At 43.4% G+C, this 21,506-nt stretch overlaps 2 protein-coding genes across 7 annotated transcripts in view; one reads left to right on the top strand and one right to left on the bottom strand.

The window, feature by feature from the left end:
• The window catches only part of LOC105559869, a 25,061-nt gene extending 7,701 nt beyond the window's left edge, over positions 1-17,360 (bottom strand). For both annotated transcript variants that reach the window (XM_012008495.1, XM_012008494.1), the window contains exons 1-2: positions 17,059-17,360; positions 8,359-8,747 (exon numbers count right to left, since the gene is read on the bottom strand). In XM_012008495.1, the coding sequence (XP_011863885.1) occupies positions 8,359-8,747; positions 17,059-17,095 (426 nt within the window). In that variant the 5' untranslated portion in view covers positions 17,096-17,360. The remainder of the gene's footprint in view (positions 1-8,358; positions 8,748-17,058) is intronic.
• Positions 14,228-21,506, top strand: LOC105559870 (dipeptidase 1-like). Of its 5 annotated transcripts, none has more exons than XM_012008497.1 (12): positions 14,619-14,682; positions 15,436-15,465; positions 17,392-17,545; positions 18,003-18,165; positions 18,463-18,746; positions 19,040-19,097; positions 20,036-20,212; positions 20,298-20,388; positions 20,677-20,752; positions 20,844-20,994; positions 21,082-21,200; positions 21,319-21,506. In XM_012008497.1, exons 1-12 carry the CDS (start codon positions 14,679-14,681, stop codon positions 21,416-21,418), a joined length of 1,407 nt encoding a protein of 468 aa, XP_011863887.1. In that variant the 5' UTR covers positions 14,619-14,678; the 3' UTR covers positions 21,419-21,506. The 5 variants fall into 5 exon arrangements, with proteins under 5 accessions (XP_011863890.1, XP_011863887.1, XP_011863886.1 ...); XM_012008496.1 differs by having other exon boundaries at positions 14,622-14,691; XM_012008500.1 differs by lacking the exons at positions 14,619-14,682; positions 15,436-15,465 and adding an exon at positions 14,228-14,522.

The raw sequence follows: 21,506 nt of genomic DNA, 5'->3' as shown, positions 1-21,506 counted from the left end.
TAAAATTTTATATAACTTTTCTTCTCAGTTTAACCCAATCTACTATAATCTTTGGGGTCGTCCATATCGAATCTGACACCCTGTATAACACAAAAGAGACGAGACTAGAGAGATATCCATGAAATATCTATCCTTGTCTAACACATTGCAGCGTTATCCAGCACCTATAATTTAACATTTTGTAGCTACACTTCGGGCGTGAAGATATGCATTTCTACATAGAATTAAGTTCTTTAGCAATCTATTTTTATCTTTTAATTTTAGTTTTACTGATTCGATCTACTCCGAATCGCAGACTGCTTTCAATTTGCAAATAGGTTAATATAATTTGTATACGAGCGAACGTTTCTTTGAACTGACAGCTTTACGAGCAGCACCAAGAAATATTTTATTATTTTTGTTCGGTTTTAATCTTAAGCTGTCCAGCCCGCAATATGTATGAAAGGATTTTTAAATCTGTAAAGCCAATTCAAAGATAACTGTGTCGCGCCACATGTATTTGCCGTCGCTTCAGCATCCCTCGTGGTAACCCACGTTACCACCTCCACTTCTTTACTTTTTCGCCGTTTAATATCTAGTTAACGCGTTTAGGTCGAGTTTTTTTGCACTTTTTGGGTATCTTAGTAATCAAATAACCGGCGCGCAGTTTACTGACAATGAGCTTGGAGAAAGTATAGCAAATTCACATAGAATTTATTATCAGGCTACGAAGAAGCAGTTTTGACCGAGAAATGGCACATTGCAATTATTATTTGAATATTAAGCAAATTCTTCCTCCAGGAAAGACATAGAAAAGAGCGTTGTCTGAAAATGTATTTTAACGCGAGTTAGCAAAGTATTGTACTCCCTCTCGGATCACCGCGTGCAACTTACATTCGATCGATAGATCTGTGCGGAAATGGGAAGACGTGAAACATAAAAATTTCCAAGCAAAAAAAGGCAAGAACTTGCAGTCTCGCTATCGTCTTTGCGTTGAAAAACAACATAATGCGCTATCAGCCGTGCATAAACGTGACACAGATAACGATGTAGTTTGGCGAAGCTATCGATTTAGCCCCCCCCATGCCTCAGATAAACCGCGATCGGTAATCCATCCGAAGACGCGGATCGCATCGTCGTACCTTGAGTCTTCTCGTTCGCTGCAGTATCTGCTCGCGATTGCGCGCGCTAACCGAGTCCCCGTACGATCTCCGGCGCATCAGCCATTCTCTCTGCAACAACAAACAACCCCTGAAGCTACCGCTACTACTACTACTACCACTACTACTACGCTACTACTGCTACTTCCTATTACTACCACTGCTGAAACGACTACGACCACTATTACTGGCATCACCAGCCCGGTCTGGCGAAACTTTCAAGCTAAACACGCCAACGTTACGTCTGACTAAGGGCTTTATTTACTTTTTGCCGGAGTTCAGCGACAAGAGGGTTGCCCCTTCGACTCGCGCGCATACGTCTGCACTTGTATGCACGCGCGAGGTACACCGGCGCCCGCAAATTTGCGGACAGATGTGGTTGTAGATTGCTGTTTGCCGCGAAGAGGCATACGTCGACAAAAGTACGAACAAACACAACGTACGAGTAATATCTTTCGGCATATAACGAAGTTGGGTGTAATACTGATATACGCGTATCATTCATCCCTGCAATAGTTCGCGTAAGTTGTGTGTTACTGGTCGTGACACGTTTTAATTGATTTACTAACAAATATTTAATTTTAATTATTAAGTATCACTCGATCGTGATTTAAGATGCGGATAAACGGATACGTAAAATATCATGTTTGAAATGGACTATGAGTATAATAAAATGAAAAGATAATTACTTAGAATATTTAGCACGTTTACATTTTCACGTTTATTCAATATTAAATAAACTTTGATCGCTAAACATTTGTCTTTGTATATTTAGATATGTTAATGCATCAAACATTAACTTAATTAGTACTTCAGACAGGTTTACCGGACAAAGATATTTGCAGTACCGACGGAATTTCTTCATCAGAAATATTTTTAGACGTTAGAACTCATAAAAATTTCATTAACCGCGATATTCGATTTTTCGCTCGTGCGGACGAGCAAACACATAAGAGAGATGTTGACGTCTGACTTGATTCTTTTTTAGATCGGCACGATAATATGATGATATAGAGAAAAATCCTTTATTATGCGATAGGATTCTAATATGAGATAGCAGGTTTTCAGTATCCAAATTCAATGACAACTCTTTTTTCGCAACGATTACACGATCTAACAATCAATTTTCCATCGAGTTTTCCACTAGACAGATTTCACCCCAAGGGCAAAAAATTCATGCTGGGACCAACAGATGATGCCTATCAATTTAGCAGAAACTCCGCTATGTCATATTAGGAGCATATCTCGTAATAGGGGACTTTCCTCTGCATATTAGAGAAAGGTATTTTCAATGTAGAGAGTCGCACTTAGTGGCGGATACAGTAGTTAAACGTTTCTCATCTTGGTTGCAAACTATCGCGCTCAAACTCGGTCTTTGCAGACGCAATGAGATCGATCGAGCGGGTCGTACCGAAAATCGCCGGCTGCCAACTCGACCCGCTCGAATCCGATACAAAGTAGATTATGCAAATGCTCATTGAACGGGGTCGATGACGGAGAAACCGACGGGCAGGTTCGGGGGTGGGACAGCGGAAAGAAATACAGAGAACCAGGGATGGACCGAATGGCGAACGGAGGGAAAAAAAATAAACGTCACGATCGTGTGAGACGGATAGACGGGGGACGGGTGAGGCGGGAAGAGGGACGAGAAGAAATTGCATCTGGCAGAGGGAACGCATCAGCCCCGACGGATCGAACCGGGCGCCACCCTTAAAAAATAGATAAGTTCGAACGAACAACTTTTCGTATTTTATGAAATACGCGATGCGAGCACGATCGCGTCTCCTACCTCTGGCATTTGGAGTACCGACAAGTGACCACTGAATGATTGATCACTGAATCTACTTTTATCACCGCGCGATCATAAAATGGTACAATTATGTCGTATTGTATAACGCAATGAACGAAACGCAATATTACTATTCATTATGTTATTATAATGCGACGGCACATACGTCCGTATTAAATATGTCACAGCAGTAAAATTACATTTTACATAGATACAGCTTTGTAACAATAACAATATAATCTATTGCGTAATTACCAATTAAAATAATTGACAATAATTACTGAAAACGACCGACCATTTGTAGGGCCTCATTTTAACATTCGGCGATATATTCCTCAAATGGATATTCAGCGGTTGACACCTACGACGTTAACGCCGAGGGCAATTAATGCCGCGCGCAATTACCGGGTGCGATATTAACGCAAAGCTTTCGGGAGTCGCTATAATTATGGACATGCCGGTCTCGCGCCTTAGCCGCCGCCGCCGCTGTCATCCGCGGACACCCCGTCCGGCTTTACCTCGCCGGCGTTTCATTTAAACTACCCTCGACGGCGATAGCGATGGCGACGGCGATGCCAGTGGCGGCTTCGTCGGGAACAAATTTGCTCCCGTATATTGCTGTACTTATCTACTCTCGTACCCGGGCGGGCCCGGTAATCCCGGATAATAGCCTGCGAGTGTACAACGAGCGCCCGCGCTTATAAGAAACACCTGGATAAAAGTCCCGCCTGGTTTTCTTTTTTCTCCCTTCTCCCCCCCCCCCTTCCGCTCTCTCTTTCTCTCTCTTTCTCTCTCTCTCTCTCTCTCGCTCTTTCTCCGCGTCTGTCCGTTTCTCTCTCCTTCTTTCTCTTTCTTCACGGTGTTCGCCGTTAGAGCGGAAATTCCTGTTCGCCTGCACTTGGACGTGGTATTGGCGAAGTTCGATTGCGCAATTGAAGCTTTTTACGGCTTTACGTGTCGCGATTCTCTACAGCGTCTAATTGCGGACAACGTATTGGCGTGACGCCGCCCTTTCGCGATACCTTACATAGAGCGCACTCCGCTCTTTCTCTCTCTCTCTCTCTATCTCTCTTTCTCTCTCTCTCTCGTCTGATAAGATCCTTTGATCAATTCGAAGTCAATTTTTAATCAGCGACGGTTTGATTGGACTCTCTATCCTCGGTTTTATAAAAATCTTTCTAATTAAAATACGAATTTAAATTCCATTGAATTAAAGTCCATTTCGGGTTGAATTGGGAATTAAGCTCGCTTAGCTATTTCCGCCTCGTGCTAATCTAATATTTGTGTAACTTACATAAATTATTCATTCATAGATAACAAATTTACAGGGTTATTCAGATTTACAAATGATGTGTTTGATTTAACGAAATGCATTCAGTCAACGAAGCCTTCTGTTCCGCGAAGACTGCTATTTTTTTTAATAAACGGACACATCCGCTTCAATATGTTAATATAGTATTCAATTAACATATCCTGCGACTTCGCGTCACATTTGTAATGCTAAGAAATCATCTTAACAGAAGGAAGCGCGAAACATTATTTCTAAACGATCCTACAGCAGGGAAAGCCCGAAAGCTCAAGCTCCCTTTGAAGCAGTTCAGCAAGATGTCTTTCTCGTAATTAATTGAAACCGCAATATTTGCGCGTCTATATGAGTTTTCATAAAAAGGTAACTCGAGATAATTTATGGCGATGGGACAAATATGCACGCGCAAATGGGTTTTATCAAGCTCGTTTTCCGGTTGCTCGCGGCGCTTGAGAGGAGGAAGACGACGCCTCGCGCCGTCTTCGTCCCTTCCCCGTCCGCGGGACGGAGGCGAGGCACCTTGAAACTTTTTACCGCGACCTCGACATCACCACCCGCGCGCGGTTCACGGAAACGACGTTGGGGCGACCCCGTGACGCAATAACGAAGCACTTCCGCTTATCCCGAGGCGCGCTTAAAGAGAAAGGGTTCCCGACGTCTCGGGCCGGCCGATGCCGTGGCCGGGGCGCTACCGCGACGGGGTCGCGTGAAATTTTAATTTCCAATCTGCTAAAATTGTTTCCGCGAAAACGGCACGACAGGGGGCACCGACAGCCCGCTTGGAATTCCTTGCTTCCTTGCAGACACAGACGCGCGAGCGAGCACACATCGATCGGCCGTCGCGGCCCAGGGCGCTGCATGGCTGGTGGCGCGCGGTAAGAAAAGCCCTCGCCGTAAACCCGTTTTCCGTGCGTTTTCGCCGGCCGCGCGCCTGGAAGCCCGAGCCCTGAAAAATTTACAGAACGCCCGCCCTCGCGAGCCGAGACGCTCAAAGACCGCGGGAATTTACTGCGTTCCCTCCAGCTATGAGAGCGACAGCTATTTTCCTGCGTCGCGCACCTGCCGCCGCACGGCGATCCGCACTACGGGAGGCCTCCGTGCGCGGAATTCCGCGACGTCGCGAGACCCGAGGGGGAAACACTCGCGGAATGTCATTTCGCGCATCTGCAGATATCAATGGCCGCGTTCAGCAGAAAAAGCTGCTTGCAACTGCTGTAAAAATCCTGCACCGAAAAGAAAAGAATGTTCGCTACCGCAGCTAATTGTGGTTTGCTAAAAATATTTTGCATAGCTATAAATTTCTAAATTGAGACGGGAAACTTATAGTCAACCCAACTGGCTAGTTAATTACTTTATTAGTTTACTACATAACGTTTAGACCCTACTTTTTGGGTCCTTTTCAAGTGGTGCTAAGTCAGTCATTGTCGTCGAAGAAAACAGAGTCGAATTGTAAAATATACGCATACGTGTGAGCACTGTGGTTGCTCGAACTGGGCTTGAATTAATTAGCTGTAGGTCTTAATCGGGCGTTTCCGTAATATATAGATCTAATTAGGCTGGATGATCGGTTAATGGGTGGAGAAGACACTGACTCTAAGGTATAACGAATTAATTTAAGTACCACTTTACACTGTCGGATACTCTCGGCGCACGTTTAATCGACATAAATTTCTAAACCACAGCAAACGGTTTGCTGTCACACCTAATGCAATAGGCACGGTAGCAAGATCTTTTAGCTGTCCACATTTTACAGCTGAAATTCAGTTGTCGCGTGCAGATTTTAGCTACGGCAATTACGTTTATCCTTCCGTGTGAATCTGATTGGCGTGTGCTCTTAATTACGGCAGAATCTAAGAGCGTACTCCGATCAAATGTACGAATTTTGCAACTGTTGCAAAGCGGCTTTTTCTGCTTAACGCAGCCATTGATGAGCGGCGTCTCCCGTTTATTTGTTGCGCGTCTTATTTGTGAAACATGCGTCATCGGCTGTGGAGGAATCGCGAGAGAAAAGACGGACCCCGGCGCAAAATATTAATATCCCGACGCAGGTTCCGCAGGAACGTAATACTTGCGGTTATTGACGGCTCAGAGCCGGGTCCTCTGAGATCTCGTAAAAAGCATATATTAAAGCAGTAGCACGTAGGCGAGCTTTGAGGATAAGGAAGCCAGTGCAAAGGCACGAAGGCGCCGAGGCAAAAATTACGTGTATCTCCGAAACATCAGAACCTGACGTTTCTCCGTCCTGCATCTGGCAACATTGACGAGAAGGCTGCACTTTATGGGGAGAGGAGGTAGACGCGCGTGGAATTTACGAAAACTCGCGCAGAGGGAGGAACGTTTTACGGGTCTCGCGAGGAACAATTCCAAATTTCGTTAAAGCTGCAACAGTTTACCCCCCCAGGCGGGTTCCGCCGTGCTGCCGCGGGACACCGCGGGGTGTAACGTACTCTCGGCTTTTACAACGGAGAAGCGATTATCGCAATTAGCGGATTAAAGTACTCGGTGAATTGAATTTTTCACCCCGGCGACAAACTGCGGCGCGCTTCTTGTTCTCCAGACAGGACGAGGAAGACCCGCGTCGTCGTCGTCGTGACGCTCATCGTCACGCGCGATTGTCGGGGCTGCAATTTCCCGTACGCAAGCCCCTAATTTGATATTGTGTATCCACGTCGAGAGAGAAACTGGGGAACAGATGCGAGCAGAAATAGCCCGCTCGATCCCGGAAACGAGTTGCGTGCTTATTAAATTGAAGCTGCGAAGCCGTGCGCGCGCGCGCCCTCGCGCCCTCGCGCCCTCGCGCCCTCGCGCCGTCGACGTAACTCCTTCACGGGGGAGCGCTAGGTCTTCCGACGTGAAAGAGTTAACTGCATCGCCTCCTCGCAGTGCGACTCGGCGGGAGTTTCCCTCGTTTCGCCTCTCCGGCGAGGGAAGCCTCTCCCGACTCTGGCAACTTATCGGCGAGGCCGGCGCCTCGGCGCAAAATAAAATCGCACGGGTAAAAGTTGGCCGTTTCGAGCTTTCTCTAGCTCGTGCCAAAAAGTTGCCCGCGCCCATATTTCCGTATTATTTCGTCGGGCTCGACACCGAATTCGAATCTTTCCTCGCTGCACCGGTATTGGAAACGGGCGCTTCCCTCCGTATTTTATTGCCGAGATTGTGCATCGATGCTGCTTTGCGTGCGACTAAGACGGCCCGCGACGCGCTGCGTCGGTCGGCGATGAGCATCGATGATGCTGAAGAAGTAATCGAATTAGCGCATTAATCGAATCACAGCGTCACGTTCCCGCGCCGTAACTGTGTAACTTCGTCGGGCCAAGAGAACGTTGTTTATTAACGTACGTACTCTCGGTGCGATCCAGTCCGTAACGTAATTACCTCACATCGAGGACACCGACGGGGAAGACGCAGCAATAAACATCTAGCGAGATAAAAGGATAAGGATAAAAGAAACGGGGGCGAAGATAAATTCTCGCGATAAAAGCACAAGAGAACTCGGCACGCCAAGTTTTAATGACGTTCCCGAGTAATATAAAATACTTTTATACTCATTATCAGGAGAGAGCAATATAGAAAACGCGAATTATCGAGGCGAGGGAACTTTCCTTGTCCCGGAAACTTTGATCGAACGCGCGGGCGACAGATAAGTTTTCGGAAATGAGAATTGCGTGCGGCATCTCTGAATTTCGCCTCAACAAATCTGATCCTTTCGGCGGCCCGAGCGCGTTCGAAATGTGCAACAAAACGTGCAAGAAAAATGCACGGTTTTTCCGTTTCTGTGCGCATACTAGAATTAGTATATTTTAGTAAATTTTTCTGTACACTACTAAAGTCTCTTTGATCAAACTGTCATCATTACTGCTTGCTTTGTTGTGCTTAATTTGCCATTTTGTACTATAGCTGTCTTCTTCTTTGTCGCACAACTACACGGAGAGAATTGTATCTTTTACGCTCTGGAAACTACGATGCTAAATCATCAATTTATTTTTGGCTAACAAATGTCTCTTTACTCCGATTTCCATTTGAGAAAGAATTTAGAATGCGATGCAGTAAATTGTATTCTACTTTCTTGAGCAGCTTTTAAAGTCATTAATATTAAATTATTATTTTTCTCGCGAAAAACTCACCTTTATCTGCACCTCGTCCTTATCAGGACCCAGAGATCGATCGGGTCTCGGCACCGATAAACTCCTGTATTCCTCGATGGTGTACGGACGATACGTCGGTCCCTTCAACTTGCTGTCCGATACGCTACGTTCGCGCTGCGGTCTCGGGGAGACGGTATTTGGAAGTGTTCCCCGACGCAATAACTCGCAGGAGCGTCCAGTGCGCGTCACATGAGTGGCGTGACCTTCGACAAAGCGACGATAGAAGCTAAGCTCGCTGCTGTCGTCCCTCGGGGTACCCGGAAGGGACGAGCGACCCTCATCCGGGCTGAGCTCGTCGAGTCGACTGTCGCCACAAATCGACAGGGCGGAGCCCTTCGGGGACTGGATACGCGGGTACCACGGGACGTCTGGAAACAAAGAAGAAAGAACGTAGCGACCCTAACTTCCCGTCGGCGGCGCAAAATTAGCCCTGACGACCGTGAGGGGAGAACAATTGTCGCTTGTCATCGCGCGGGTACGGGGCCCGCGTGCACACCAGGTGCCTTAATTAGTTTAACCATGGACTACCGCCTATTGGCGAAGTCAAGGGAACGAATTCCGCGCAGAAAGGAAAAGTGACGTAAAAAGTGGCGGACAGCGACGTGAAAAATGACGCTGTCGACTTCTCGAGGCAACGGCGGTTCTCCGTTGAAGAGAATGGAGCTTGAAAAGTTCGCGCGTCGTACTTCTATAGGATGACAGGATTTTTCGAAGCAAGGGGGCGAGATGCCGTCATACTTTTTTTTTTGTTTAGCTATTGTCTGGGAAATTCTCTCTCTCTCCTTAAAAAGGTATATCGAATTGGCAAAGTATTTTTATAATAAATATGACGATAGATTATCATTTCATTTTTTTTTGCTATTATCTGGAAAATTCTCCCTAAAAAGGTATATCGAATTGGCAAAGTATTTTTAAATATGACGATAAATTATAGTTTCATATTTTTTTTTGCTATTGTCTGGAAAATTTTCTCTCCTTAAAAAGGTATATCGAATTGGCAAAGTATTTTTAAATATAACGCTAAATTATCATTTCAGTTTTGACAAGTATTTACTCGAATTTACTTTTTTTTTAGAAAGAATTCTGAATCGCACAGTAAAGTTTATTTTAGTCTCCTGATGAATATATAATATCTTTTACGGTAATTAAAAAGTTTCTCTTTAAATAAAAAGGATCACGAAAATATTTTTTTACAATTATGGACCGCGTCGCCCTTTTCGTGCGTAAAATTAGTTCACCTTTATAATTAGGAGACGGGCCTACGCGTCGCAAAAGAAAAAAAAACGTAGACCGGTTAAAGCATTTCCGGCGAAAGTTTCAGATATTTTACAGGGGGCAGACGCTTAATCCCCTTTCGCAAAAATATAACTTTTTTCATCGTTGCAACTTTACTGCGCCGTAATATGTAGAAACTGTGGCAGCTACGCCTGCATCGCGCCGCGGTAAAATCTCCCTTCGCGCGGCGAGCATCTCGCAAAATAAAACTCTATGCCTTACAATAACAATGTTTGAATAAAACTCAAACGTATGATTTAATATTCCCAACTCCGCCGTGTCGGACACAATGTATGACGGTACTTTATCGGATAGTCGAAAAATTCCTCCATGCGACGAAGAAAAAAAATGTCTGACGAATTTACGCGAAACCCCTGTGAATTACGTAAAAAAGCTTCTCCTTCTCAAAAGATAGAGAGAGCGAGAGAGGAAGAGCGAAAGCGAGCGAGAGAGAAAGAGAGGGGGAGGGAGAGAGAGAGAGAGAGAGAGAGTGAGCACATTCACATTTATAATTCAATGTCAATAGCTCCCCTGAGCGGGAAATTAATTCAGTTAAAAAGCTTACTTTAATTTAAAAGTTCAGGGAGGAGAAACAGGCCATTTTTTGCGTTGTATTTGAAATGATAATTTTAACTTTTGTATTCATGAAAATTGGACTCTTAAATTGGTACATTTGTCGCCATGCTTTTCTCGTGCCGGATCAAAACGGGGGGGGGAGGGAGAAAACGTTGTAGATAACACGTAGCCGAGAATTCCGTGGCCGCTCGCGCTCTCGCAATTTAAAAATCTTGCCGTTTTAGGAAACGAAATGACAACGTCAAGCTATCCTACGAGATTCGTCCGCCGGATTGGGAATCTCATTGTCCCTTTCGCCCAATCTCTCTCACAACGCGGAACGCACCCCCGTTTCTAATCACGAAAGAAAGTAAACGTCCTCGGGGGGAAAATTGCATCGCCTCGCCTCGTCTTTTTTATCAGCGCCCGCCGCCGGGTACGACGAGTGTGCGGGGGGGGGGGGGAGGGAAGGGGGAGGAGGGAAGAAGGAGTGGTGACGCGTTTCGGCATTGTTCCGCGTATGTTCTGTAGGAAGAATCTGATCTCGTTAGAGACTAACTGAATCTACGACGGTAAAGCTCCGAATACGAGGTGGTCCGTCCCGGTCCTCCCCGGATCCACTGTGCGAGAACGTTGCCGAGTTTTTTGCCGGCTCTCATTCCACCCCCGCTGTCGTGCAGACTGCATTTTGACGAAGAATTTCGCGCCCCCGGGGAACGTCGCCTCGTCTCCGTCTCCGTCTCCGTCTCCGTCGTCGTCGTCGCCATCGTCGACGGTCCCGACGTACGGCGACAACGTCGGCGACTCGCGTCGCCCTCTCGCCGTTCCCCGACGTCGTTCCTCTTTCTTATGCAAAGCCACGGTTCTTCCCGAGTCGCGCGGCATTCCTGTTGTCGTCGGGCGAATCCTCTTCCGCGCGTAATTATCGAATTCCTGCAGCCGGTTGTGCTCGCGCACCTGTCCTCACGTACGGTGCAGTTGGCCCCCGCCGTATTGTCTAAAAGATTGTCGGCAGAGCGCGTGATTAGAATGCGCTCTTTCTCGGGGGGGTGCCGTATTTGCATAAAAACGAAATAAGCCCATGTCATCGCGGAACGGATGCTTCTCTCGGCGCTCGGCAAAATTGGCGCGACGAAATTTGTGTGTCGTGGGGGAATTTTTCTATTTATTAATATACACAATTTGCGCATGAACTGTTAACCCCCGCGCGTACAGCGCGCCCCTTCTTCTCCTCCAGCGACACCTCTCGCCCTTCAGCGCTCTATCGCTTTTAACGTTTCCAGCACAGTTTTCGCCCGGAACATAATAAAATTCTCGCACTCCATCCCCCCATCTTTCCCGCTAGAATCAATAGCGGATTTCCTTGCTGTTCGCGCTACCGCCCGCGCTATTTTATCCCACCTAACTTTGTTCGTCGCGCTTTAATTATCCCGCGGAGTTTTACATTACCGCGAACGACCGAGGGGAGGGGGAGGGGGGGAGAAATCAGCCACAGATATTACGTTTTATATTATATAATTGGTACTGTCGTTAACGAGGCGATCGATCGCCCTCGGCTCTCCCGCTCGCTTCTCGCGGGCTCTCAGACCGCCGTCGAACTTTCGATCGACTTCCCGACGGCCGCCGCCGCCGACGTCGACGGCACTATGCGCCGATCATTAATTAATTAGCGCGCGTTATCCGTCCGTCCGCCGGCGAAAGCCGCTACTTCCCGGATTACGGCGAATCGAGTCGCATTACGCGGATCGCCCCGCGTCGCGGATGTTCTTGTCCTTTTATTGTTTACGAGCCGCACATATGCGCGCAATTATCCCCCGTTAACGAGGAGAAATGAGAGCCGTTTTCAATGCAACACGATACGGGAATATAGAATTATAATCCTGGGGCATTACTTTCGACAGATCTTGGAGCGGGATGTATTTCGAAATCTCGCATTGTTTATGAATGTCGACATTATGACACGGGCTTTTTTTTCCCCCCCGTTTAATTCGCGGCTTCCTCTTAATGGAATTAATTTAGACGGTTACTTTTCTAAAAATATCGTCCTTGCCAAAAGGGAAAGTTTTTCTGCCGAAGATATATCGGGTATCTCTCATTGCACATTACGATCATTATTCAATCCCTTCCTTTCGCATCCGATTCTCTAAAATTGAATTTCAGCGATCCTTCGTACCTTTAATCCGGGACGACGCTGTTAATGCAGAATTCAATTGAAATGAAGCGTTGATGGATCTGTCATCGGGCTTGACTGTTCGCAGGTTATCGTCGTTATCGCTATTGATCGAAACACGTTTCTCCAAGGGGCCATCCTCGACGCTCTCTAAAGAGTCCAGAGAATACTCTGACATTCCGTATATTCCGACTGCGAAATCTTCATCTGCCGCGGAAGTTAATAAACACGCCATACGGCGTGTAAGGTAGCGACATTAATCTTGATGGATCTCCGTTTTTCGTGCGGCAAACTTCGCGCTTTTTTTCTATCTATATTAGCTGACCCGAAAAAAAGTGCATGCGGTAAATCGTGTGCAAAATGTGTGTCGATTTCGAGGAAACTTTTATGCAGAGTGTATTAAAGTGCCGGGGATCCTAATCTTCTTTAATCTTATTTTTGCTTTAAGCCCGAGGCAGGCTGCTCTTTGAGAAAATTTCGTGGAACGCTCATTTGACCCAATTATTTCGATATTACATATTAAACGAACGTAAAACGGAGGATATTGATCTTGAAGCATTTATTACATGTGTCCTACGCACAAAAATTTATTTCCGAGGTTTAGTTATTTATTGTCATTGTATTTTTTTAAGCTTATTGAAGACGTACTTCTACAAAATCCTACGTGGATATTCTGACATGCAGTTTTTAGTTTATTTCCTGCGAGAGGAGGGGGTGTTAAAGATGATTAAAATTGTACTGTACATTTCGTAATATAATTAATAATTATAATAATTATTAAGTTGCATTGTAGAAGTATTCGATTTTTTCGCTCGTACGGACGAGCAAACACATAAAAGAAATGTTGACGTCTGACTTGATTCTTTTTTAACTCGGCACGATAATATGATGATAGAGGAAAGTCCTGTATTATGAGATAGGATTATAATGTGAGGTAATAGGTTTTTAATGTCCAAATTCAATCGCAAATATTTTTTCGCAATGATTACACAATCTAATAATCAGTTCTCTTTGCTACTAAACAGCTTTCACTTCAAGGGCAATAAATTCATGGCGGAACCAATAGATAACGCCTATTATTTTAGCAGAAAGTCCGTTGTCTCATGTTAGGAGCCTGTCTCATAATAGGGGACTTTCCTCCATTAATCAAACCGAACGTGCAATTTAAGCTTACGGCTCGTCGGATGGTAGCCTCTCCTAAACGACACACCCAATGACATCTCTAGGCTTCACGCAGAAGCAAATTATCATTTAACGATAAAGTGGACACTTTGATAACTTACTGTTATCATACTGTCGTTCACATAACTTGAACATACGTTTAATGTACACTTGAAGAAGAATATCGTCGATATCTTAGCACTGGTTGCTAACCGATTTTACCCACTTCTTTTTTTACGTTAACATATTTTACTTATATAATTATTTTACTTGATAAAAATTTGTATTATATAAACTTGCATAAATTTTAGTAGCTTGATACGATAGCAAAATTGTGTCTTTCGTGATAAAATCTACAAATTAAGAAACTACGTGGTATAATATCTTTAAAAAAATATCGTTCGCTTGAAAAAAATTCGCATTTTAATTCATCCGGTAACCTTAGCTCCTATCACATAAAAGTGTATATGTATATTTATTTGTAAACGATAAGTGAAAATTTAAATCGACATAACAACTTCATCGATATCAATCTAATCCTCGATACTGGAGATATAATAAAAACCGTATCTTGTACTAATCATAACATTTCCATGCGTCAATTTTGATTGCAAAAATCGAAATTAGACGATTACGTTTTATCTAGAATGACCGATAGGAAGAATGCATGTCAGTGGACGGCTACGAACGGACGTCATACAGTTAGAAACATTTGTAGGCGGTCGATAAGGCGCGAAGGCACGCGTTTATTCTCTGCGCGCGTTATATAATTAGGAAATTTCAGTTTCATCGTTGTTATCAAATTCGTTGTTTAATAACGTGTACCGAGAGATTACAGTGAGACAAGTAGAGACGGAAGAAGAGAGAGAGGAGGGGGAGAGAGAGAGAGAAAGAAAGAAAGACAGTTTTCGTCGGGTTGCTGTAGGAGTGGCAGACGCAACTGAGCTTTATCGCTCTTAGAGCGAGACATCAAACGCAGCAGGTACCTATTCTAAGCTAATGTATTATGTACCATTGCTCCATCACGATAGATATGTATGTACGGTAGAAACACGTGTTAAACGCGTTTCAAGGCGATGTCGTAACAGTACACAGCTTGATCTCATCACCGTCGGCGGAATTCTTCGCTACGTTCGCCATGGGTGAATCTAGTAAATCTAGTTCTTATCACATTGATCTATAGTGTCCGATAAATGTATTTCGACAGATATATGTATTCGGGACGTGCGATAAAAGCGCTAAAGATACCGGATTTTCGCCGCATTAAAAATTTGCCGCTCGTTGTGGCGTTGCCTTGTCATCGTCTTATTTTATCTTGATGTAATATAGTGATTAATTCCTATCTTATTTTTATCTTGATGTAACAACGCGATTAATTCTGTAATAAATTCGCCGTATATGAATATAGTACGATAGAATTGTTTAAAAAAAAAATGAACGCTTCGCGGATCTCATTTCGTCAGCGACGACGCCGCTTCGAATTCGATTCGTTAAGTAACGTAATTAACGCATTCATTAATGCTCTCTCATTGAAGTGAAAAAGTGTGAAAACGCTCAACGGAAATTTCTGATGCTGCAGTGCGACAGACTTGACGATACAACTGACGTCGGTGTTTGTCAATTTTCTTATCTCGCTTCTTATTGTCGAGTCGATGTATTCAAAATTCGATTAAACTCGGGTGATTAACTTTTCACACGATTCAGGCGAATGGACTTCATTACGATACTTTCCAAATAAATACGTTTAATTACGATACGTTTGTTCCGATACACTTAATGACGATTGATAATCTAATCGCGATATGAGTACCAAAATGATGTGTGTATATGTATAGTATACACATATATCTCTCTATATATATAAAGTCTTAGCAGGCTTCGATTTGTCTCTCCAGTTGGACAACGTGATACCATCAGAAATACTGGTAAATTTGTTTTCTTACATTGTTTTTGCTGTAGGATACGCTTAAACCCGTATAATCACGATTCGCGCATACTAATAAACATCAATCACGTGTTTCTTACAGCCTCGGGTTTTTATTGATGATATTACGTATCTCTAAAAATAAAATTTGACACTTCAAGCAATCTTCAAAAGTTAATCCTCTTCGGATTGGAAACAAAAAGAGCAGTGGCGACAAGCCTTCAGCAGTAATTATACGACAAACTGTATCGCGATAGATAAATATCACTGATTTTGACTGAGCAATCTGCCGCAATTTTTTTCGTCCGTCAGGCTTATCAAAGATCACGGCTCGAGAGAGCTTTCAAATATATATAAAAATTTTGATAAGTATTTCCGTTACGATGCCTGCGAGTTTTCTTTGATAAACATTTCCGGTGTTATGTCGACGTGCACAGTGATTCTTGACTCTTTGTGCTTCTGTACATATTCTGCTAATCTTTTACAAGCCTCATTACATTTGTAGTTTAACGTGAGAATTACGATACAAAATTGTTTGCTCGATGCAACATCGCTGGTACTTGAGCGCTAAATTTTCGATCTTGTATTGCTATTTTTGATTAATTAATCTTATACATTGAGACTTGGGAAAATATATATGGTAAATCCATACATAACGATCCAAAGCTTCTTCAATTCGTAACATTAATAAGTTTAACACAAATTAAATTAAATCTATAGGCTTTGCGGATTTACATTGTTATATCAGTAATTATCACGTGTATATATTACGAGGGCACGTTTCAACGATCGCGGTATGTGCTTTCTCATGTATTATCAATAGCGTCAATAACTAACACTTATCCAACATAAGTGCTCTAAACGAGTTAAAACGAGTTTATCATTCACCCGCCGAGTGAATACCCCACGAAGAATTACGACCAAAGATAAACACTCCGTTATTGAAACGTATGTGTGTGCGCAGCTTTGGAAAGATTCCGTTTCCTCTGCATTTCAGCGGTTTATCAGTAAATACAGATGGCGAAAATTTTCAGTGGTTTTGTTACGATAATGAGGCACTTGGCGCATCGTGCTTTCGCGAATACCACTTATTTTCCGTTTTACGTGCTCTTGCGTAAATAACAGAGGAGATGGTAGTACATGAGAAGGTCTTTTTACTTCTGTAATAAGTTGAGGTAGATCGTAGCAACGAGGTCATCGACTCAGTTCCTCATCTCCGAAACATATGGTTTTCGGTGCGCGATATTTATACGCAAACCTATCTATAAATTATTCGCATCTGCATATAGAAATATTAATTTTTTAACTGTTATACAGTTTAATACAATGCACAAAAAATTGAATAAATTGAGAACTTAAGACTTTTTAAGATCTTTTTAACGTAATCTTCATAATCACGAGTCTCCAATATCAGCATCCGTATCACTGCCTTCCACACACACTTGAACTTAATATAAATATTCTGATAACAGACTGGCGATTGCACTAAAAGCAAGTACTCAATTTTAAATACTAAACATTTGCACTTTTAGCAGCTAAGTAAAGATGATTCCAAATGGTTAAATTTATTAAGGAAAATGAGCTAATTTCTTACCTAATGAAAAAGTTTTATAAGCGAGAAACAATAACATCCGTTCTTTTCACGGTGTTTTGCTTAACTGATCAGAGGTAGATGGACATTAAGTGTTTGTGGGGAGTTGCCGCTGAATAGCTCTTGTGTGTCAACTTTTTAACAGCAATTTCCTGTATTTTATAACCTTCTCTCATGTTACCACCATCTCCTCTACATATTATTAGCGAAACTGATACTAACTGATCTCTAGCTCCACTTTATTTACACCAATTATACATTTGACCGATGCCGCTAACACTCAGCCTCTTTTGCTGCCGTTGGAACGGAATTCTAAGTTTTTCGTCTCTTTTTCAGGCAACATTTATAAATATTGCACGGGGAAAATGGTGTACATTAACGTCGCCGTTTGCCTGTCAGTTCTTCTGCTTGTGATCGGATTATCCGTGGGGCTGAGCGTGAACACCTTTAAAGGGCGAGATGCTCTCGACTCGACGCCTCTTATCGATGGGTAATTTAATTGTATAATCGCAGAAGCGCGCCGATAAGAAAACAAATGACTTTGGCACATCTTTATTCGATGGATATCATTGGGCCTATAGCGATATGCCGGTCGATAAGTTCGGGTAATTCCGAAACCCCGAGAATTACGTCAATCAAAATCAATGACTGAATTAAATTTGATCGCCTTTTCAATTGGCTGACGATCAAAAGAGCTCGTTCTTCTGCGCGTTAATATTTTCTTACATATTTCATGATCCTCTTTATACAATTTGCTTCACAAGTCGACGTAATGTTTAACATAAATATGACGTTGATGTCCAAAAATAATTGTTTCTGATGATTTTTCATAAGATGCAATCCGTATTTTCATGTGCAACGTGCGTTCATATCTCACCTACACCTGGTGTCTCTCCTCCTCCCGTCTTTCGATCAGCTAAATTGATCTCCGACCGTTATATTTGCAGCCACAACGATTTGCCGTACAATCTCTATGCGAAGTTGAACAACCACTTATCGGGCTTCCGTTTCGAAAGCGATCTAAGCAACGACGATGTCTGGGGGAAAACCGCTTGTCGTTCGTGTTTCACTGATCTACCTCGCTTGATTAAGGGAAAAGTGGGTGGACAGGTGAGTCACGAGATCTTGCATGAGAGACCATACGAGATCAATTATCTAAGAATCGCGCAATATTTGCTTCACAATTAGTAGATTAGCCACTTTATCTCGAACTGTTTTCCTTCGTACCGAGAAAGTTCCCCGCCTTCTCTTCCACCTGCCACCGTCCGCCGCTCCATTTTCCCCACGTGCTCGCAAGAAGGTCATTATCTCGACCCCCTCTGCGAAGAAGTCCCTATCGCGGGACTTTCTCGCCGAGGAGCTAATCCCTGCTGTTCGCACGATAACAAATCACGCGATTTTTTTCAGTTCTGGGTAGCGTACGTATCATGCTCATCGCAATACAAGGATTCCCTACAGCTGACGCTACGACAGATCGACGTGATCCGGCGATTCATTCGGCGATATCCGGACAACCTGCAATTGGTCACCGCCGCGGGGGACATCGAGACCACGTGGAGGAGCGGCAAAATAGCGTCCATGATAGGCGTCGAGGGTGGCCACTCCCTCGACTCGAGCCTGGCGGTTCTGAGGCTGTACCATGACCTCGGTGTGCGTTACGTTACACTGACTCACACCTGCAACACCCCGTGGTACGGGCGCACGGAGTCCTTTCGCTTGTCACAACTAAATGCATTCGTGCCTTATGCTGTTCACAGCACGCGCCTCTGGAGATGTAAATTGCAAAAGTGCGACTTTCGGTCGTACTTCACGGGCGAACTTTACAGAAGTTCTTATCTCTCCTCGGACAATAATGATATAGTAATGGTTTTTGTAAATCTGCCAGCGCGACTAGAAACGTTTTTCGGCAATTCGTTTTATCTCTCGGCTATTCTAAAGAAACGTGAACTTTAACCTGCGACAAATTTTATCTTTGTCTTGACAGGGCTGATGCGTCGACCGTGGACGACGGATATGTATACAATCTGACGGAATTCGGGCAGGTACGTGAGAATTTGTGTAGTTCTCGTTGCTTTAGGTTTGATATGTAACATATCTGACGGAATAGGGGCAAGTACGTGGGAATTTTTGCAGTTATCATAGGTTTAGGTTCGACGTTCAAACACTTTGACGGAATATGCATACAATGTAACACTGATATGCCTCTAATAGCACAGTGCATTGGCTAAACAATGGCTGAATATAGGTCTAATGTTGGTTACATTAGAAATGCATTGGCCGATGTTGTCCAACGTAAAGCCAATGGCCAATATTGGCCGTGAAATTAATGTAAATACTGTACGATAATAATTATATAATATTAGATTTTTGTTGGAAGTGCATTGGCCAAAATTTAATAATGTAATAACAATATTGATGCACTTTTAGGCCAGTATCGCTAAATAGACATATTGGCTAAACAAAGAAAGGCGTCCATCTTACAGTATTGGACCAATATTGGGAATACTCGATTTGCAATATTTTTGAATATTGCGCCAATATATTGTGCTACTAGGGGCATAACAGTTTGACGGAACTCGGACAGATACATAAGAATTTTCGCAATTATCGTTGTTTCAAAGATGCTTTGTTTCACTCTTCATCTTCTCACATGACGAAAAGTCCTGAATTATTATGATTATGCGGCGTATCTCGGTAATTGACGCAACGATTTATTGATACGGAATGGCGCCCGCAGTAATTGCGTAGCATAAACCTATCGTCCAGATCGATGAGATACATTCAAATCCGATTAGGTGAAAAACGTCAGCGATTGATTAAATAAAAATAAAATGGACATACGATTGTTTCTTATGTTACATAACCATAGCTTTCGAGCGTACAATTTTTATCGCTCACTAATCACGTCGTATCAAACGGAACAGTCCAATTATCGAAAATGTCAATAACAATCATAAAAATCATACTTTATGAATTGTAGGCGGTGGTTTACGAGATGAACCGAATCGGAATGCTGGTCGATCTGTCTCACGTCTCTCACAACGTCATGCGGGAAGTGCTCGCAATAACGAGGGCTCCCGTTATATTCTCGCACTCGTCCGCTTTCAGCGTGTGCAACCACTACAGAAACGTTCCCGATGATGTCCTGCACTTAGTCGTGAGTGCCGTCGACATTTTGCAAAAAAAATTTTCCGCCCGAGAGAAGAGCCGGGCGAATTACAAGGGCACGTTCTTTCTTTCAGAAAAAGAACAATGGTATCGTTATGGTGAACTTCTACAGCGATTTCGTCAACTGCAATTCTTCGAGGAACGCGACGATGGAGGATGTCATAAGTACTGTCTTCAATCACGCAGCAGAGCATATGACTTATATAGCAATCGTAAAACTACAGAGATAAAGATTGAGCTTGTGACCAATTTCTCGGCCACCTCTAAAAGTTACAAAATGATAACGAAGCATACATGATATACGTATATTGGGAAGGAATATATCATTCCTTCCCGAAATTTTTATTATCTCGTCGATCAGTCAGTTCTAGTACACGTGACTAGCACATTCTTAATTGTACGGTAATCTTGTATTCGTAATCACCAGATTAATTTACTGTGACATATTTTCAGAGCATATAAATCACATTCGAAATCTTATCGGGCCGGACCACGTTGGTATCGGTGGAGATTACGACGGTGTAAGCTCGTAAGTAATTACATTAACTCTAGCAACGTGATTGGCACACAATGAGCCAATAAATAAATGCGGGCGAAATATATTTGATGAAATTAACCAGAATGCCGGTGGGATTGGAGGACGTCTCAAAGTACCCCGATCTGTTCGATCGTTTGTATGAGAGTCGAGAGGGTGAGCCAACGTGGACTAAGGAGGATTTAGAAAAATTGGCCGGAAGAAATCTTATTCGAGTTTTCGAAGCTGCAGAAGCGGTAGGTATAAAGATAGTAAAAAGAGAAACGTGCAAGAGTCAGGCGATGGCACTTTATATTTTCTTTTAATTAACCTTTTTACGAAAGGTGCGGGATTCGTTGTCGTCCGAATCCCCACGAGAAGATACTATAACGGGAACAGAATTATACGTTGCGCAAAAGAAAGAAGGGCTCGCGAATCCAGGCTCGTGCCAAAGCGCAATCGAGTAAGTAGTGCCTTGTATAAGCATTGTTTTGTTAATTTGAATTTGCCGCGGAAAAAGGTAGCAGTTTGCTACAACACTCGATGTGTACAAAGTTCTCGCTTATTGTATATCATTTTAGATGGGAGAACGTAAATATAACAGATATTGAACAATCTGTGAGCTTAAGTGCTATTAAAAGTACGCAGATGTACAGAAGACTCGAGGTGGACGGTTGTTAAAACGTCAGAGATCGTGTTAAAACATGTGTAAAACGATATGTGATATTTTGTTAACACACAGTTAACATTAAAAGGCAAAGTATCCAAA

This window comes from Vollenhovia emeryi, unplaced genomic scaffold, assembly GCF_000949405.1.
Source record: "Vollenhovia emeryi isolate VEMERY1.0 unplaced genomic scaffold, V.emery_V1.0 DF939251.1, whole genome shotgun sequence".
Taxonomy (NCBI): Eukaryota; Metazoa; Arthropoda; class Insecta; order Hymenoptera; family Formicidae; genus Vollenhovia; species Vollenhovia emeryi.
This window is presented reverse-complemented; position numbering and strand designations above follow the sequence as displayed.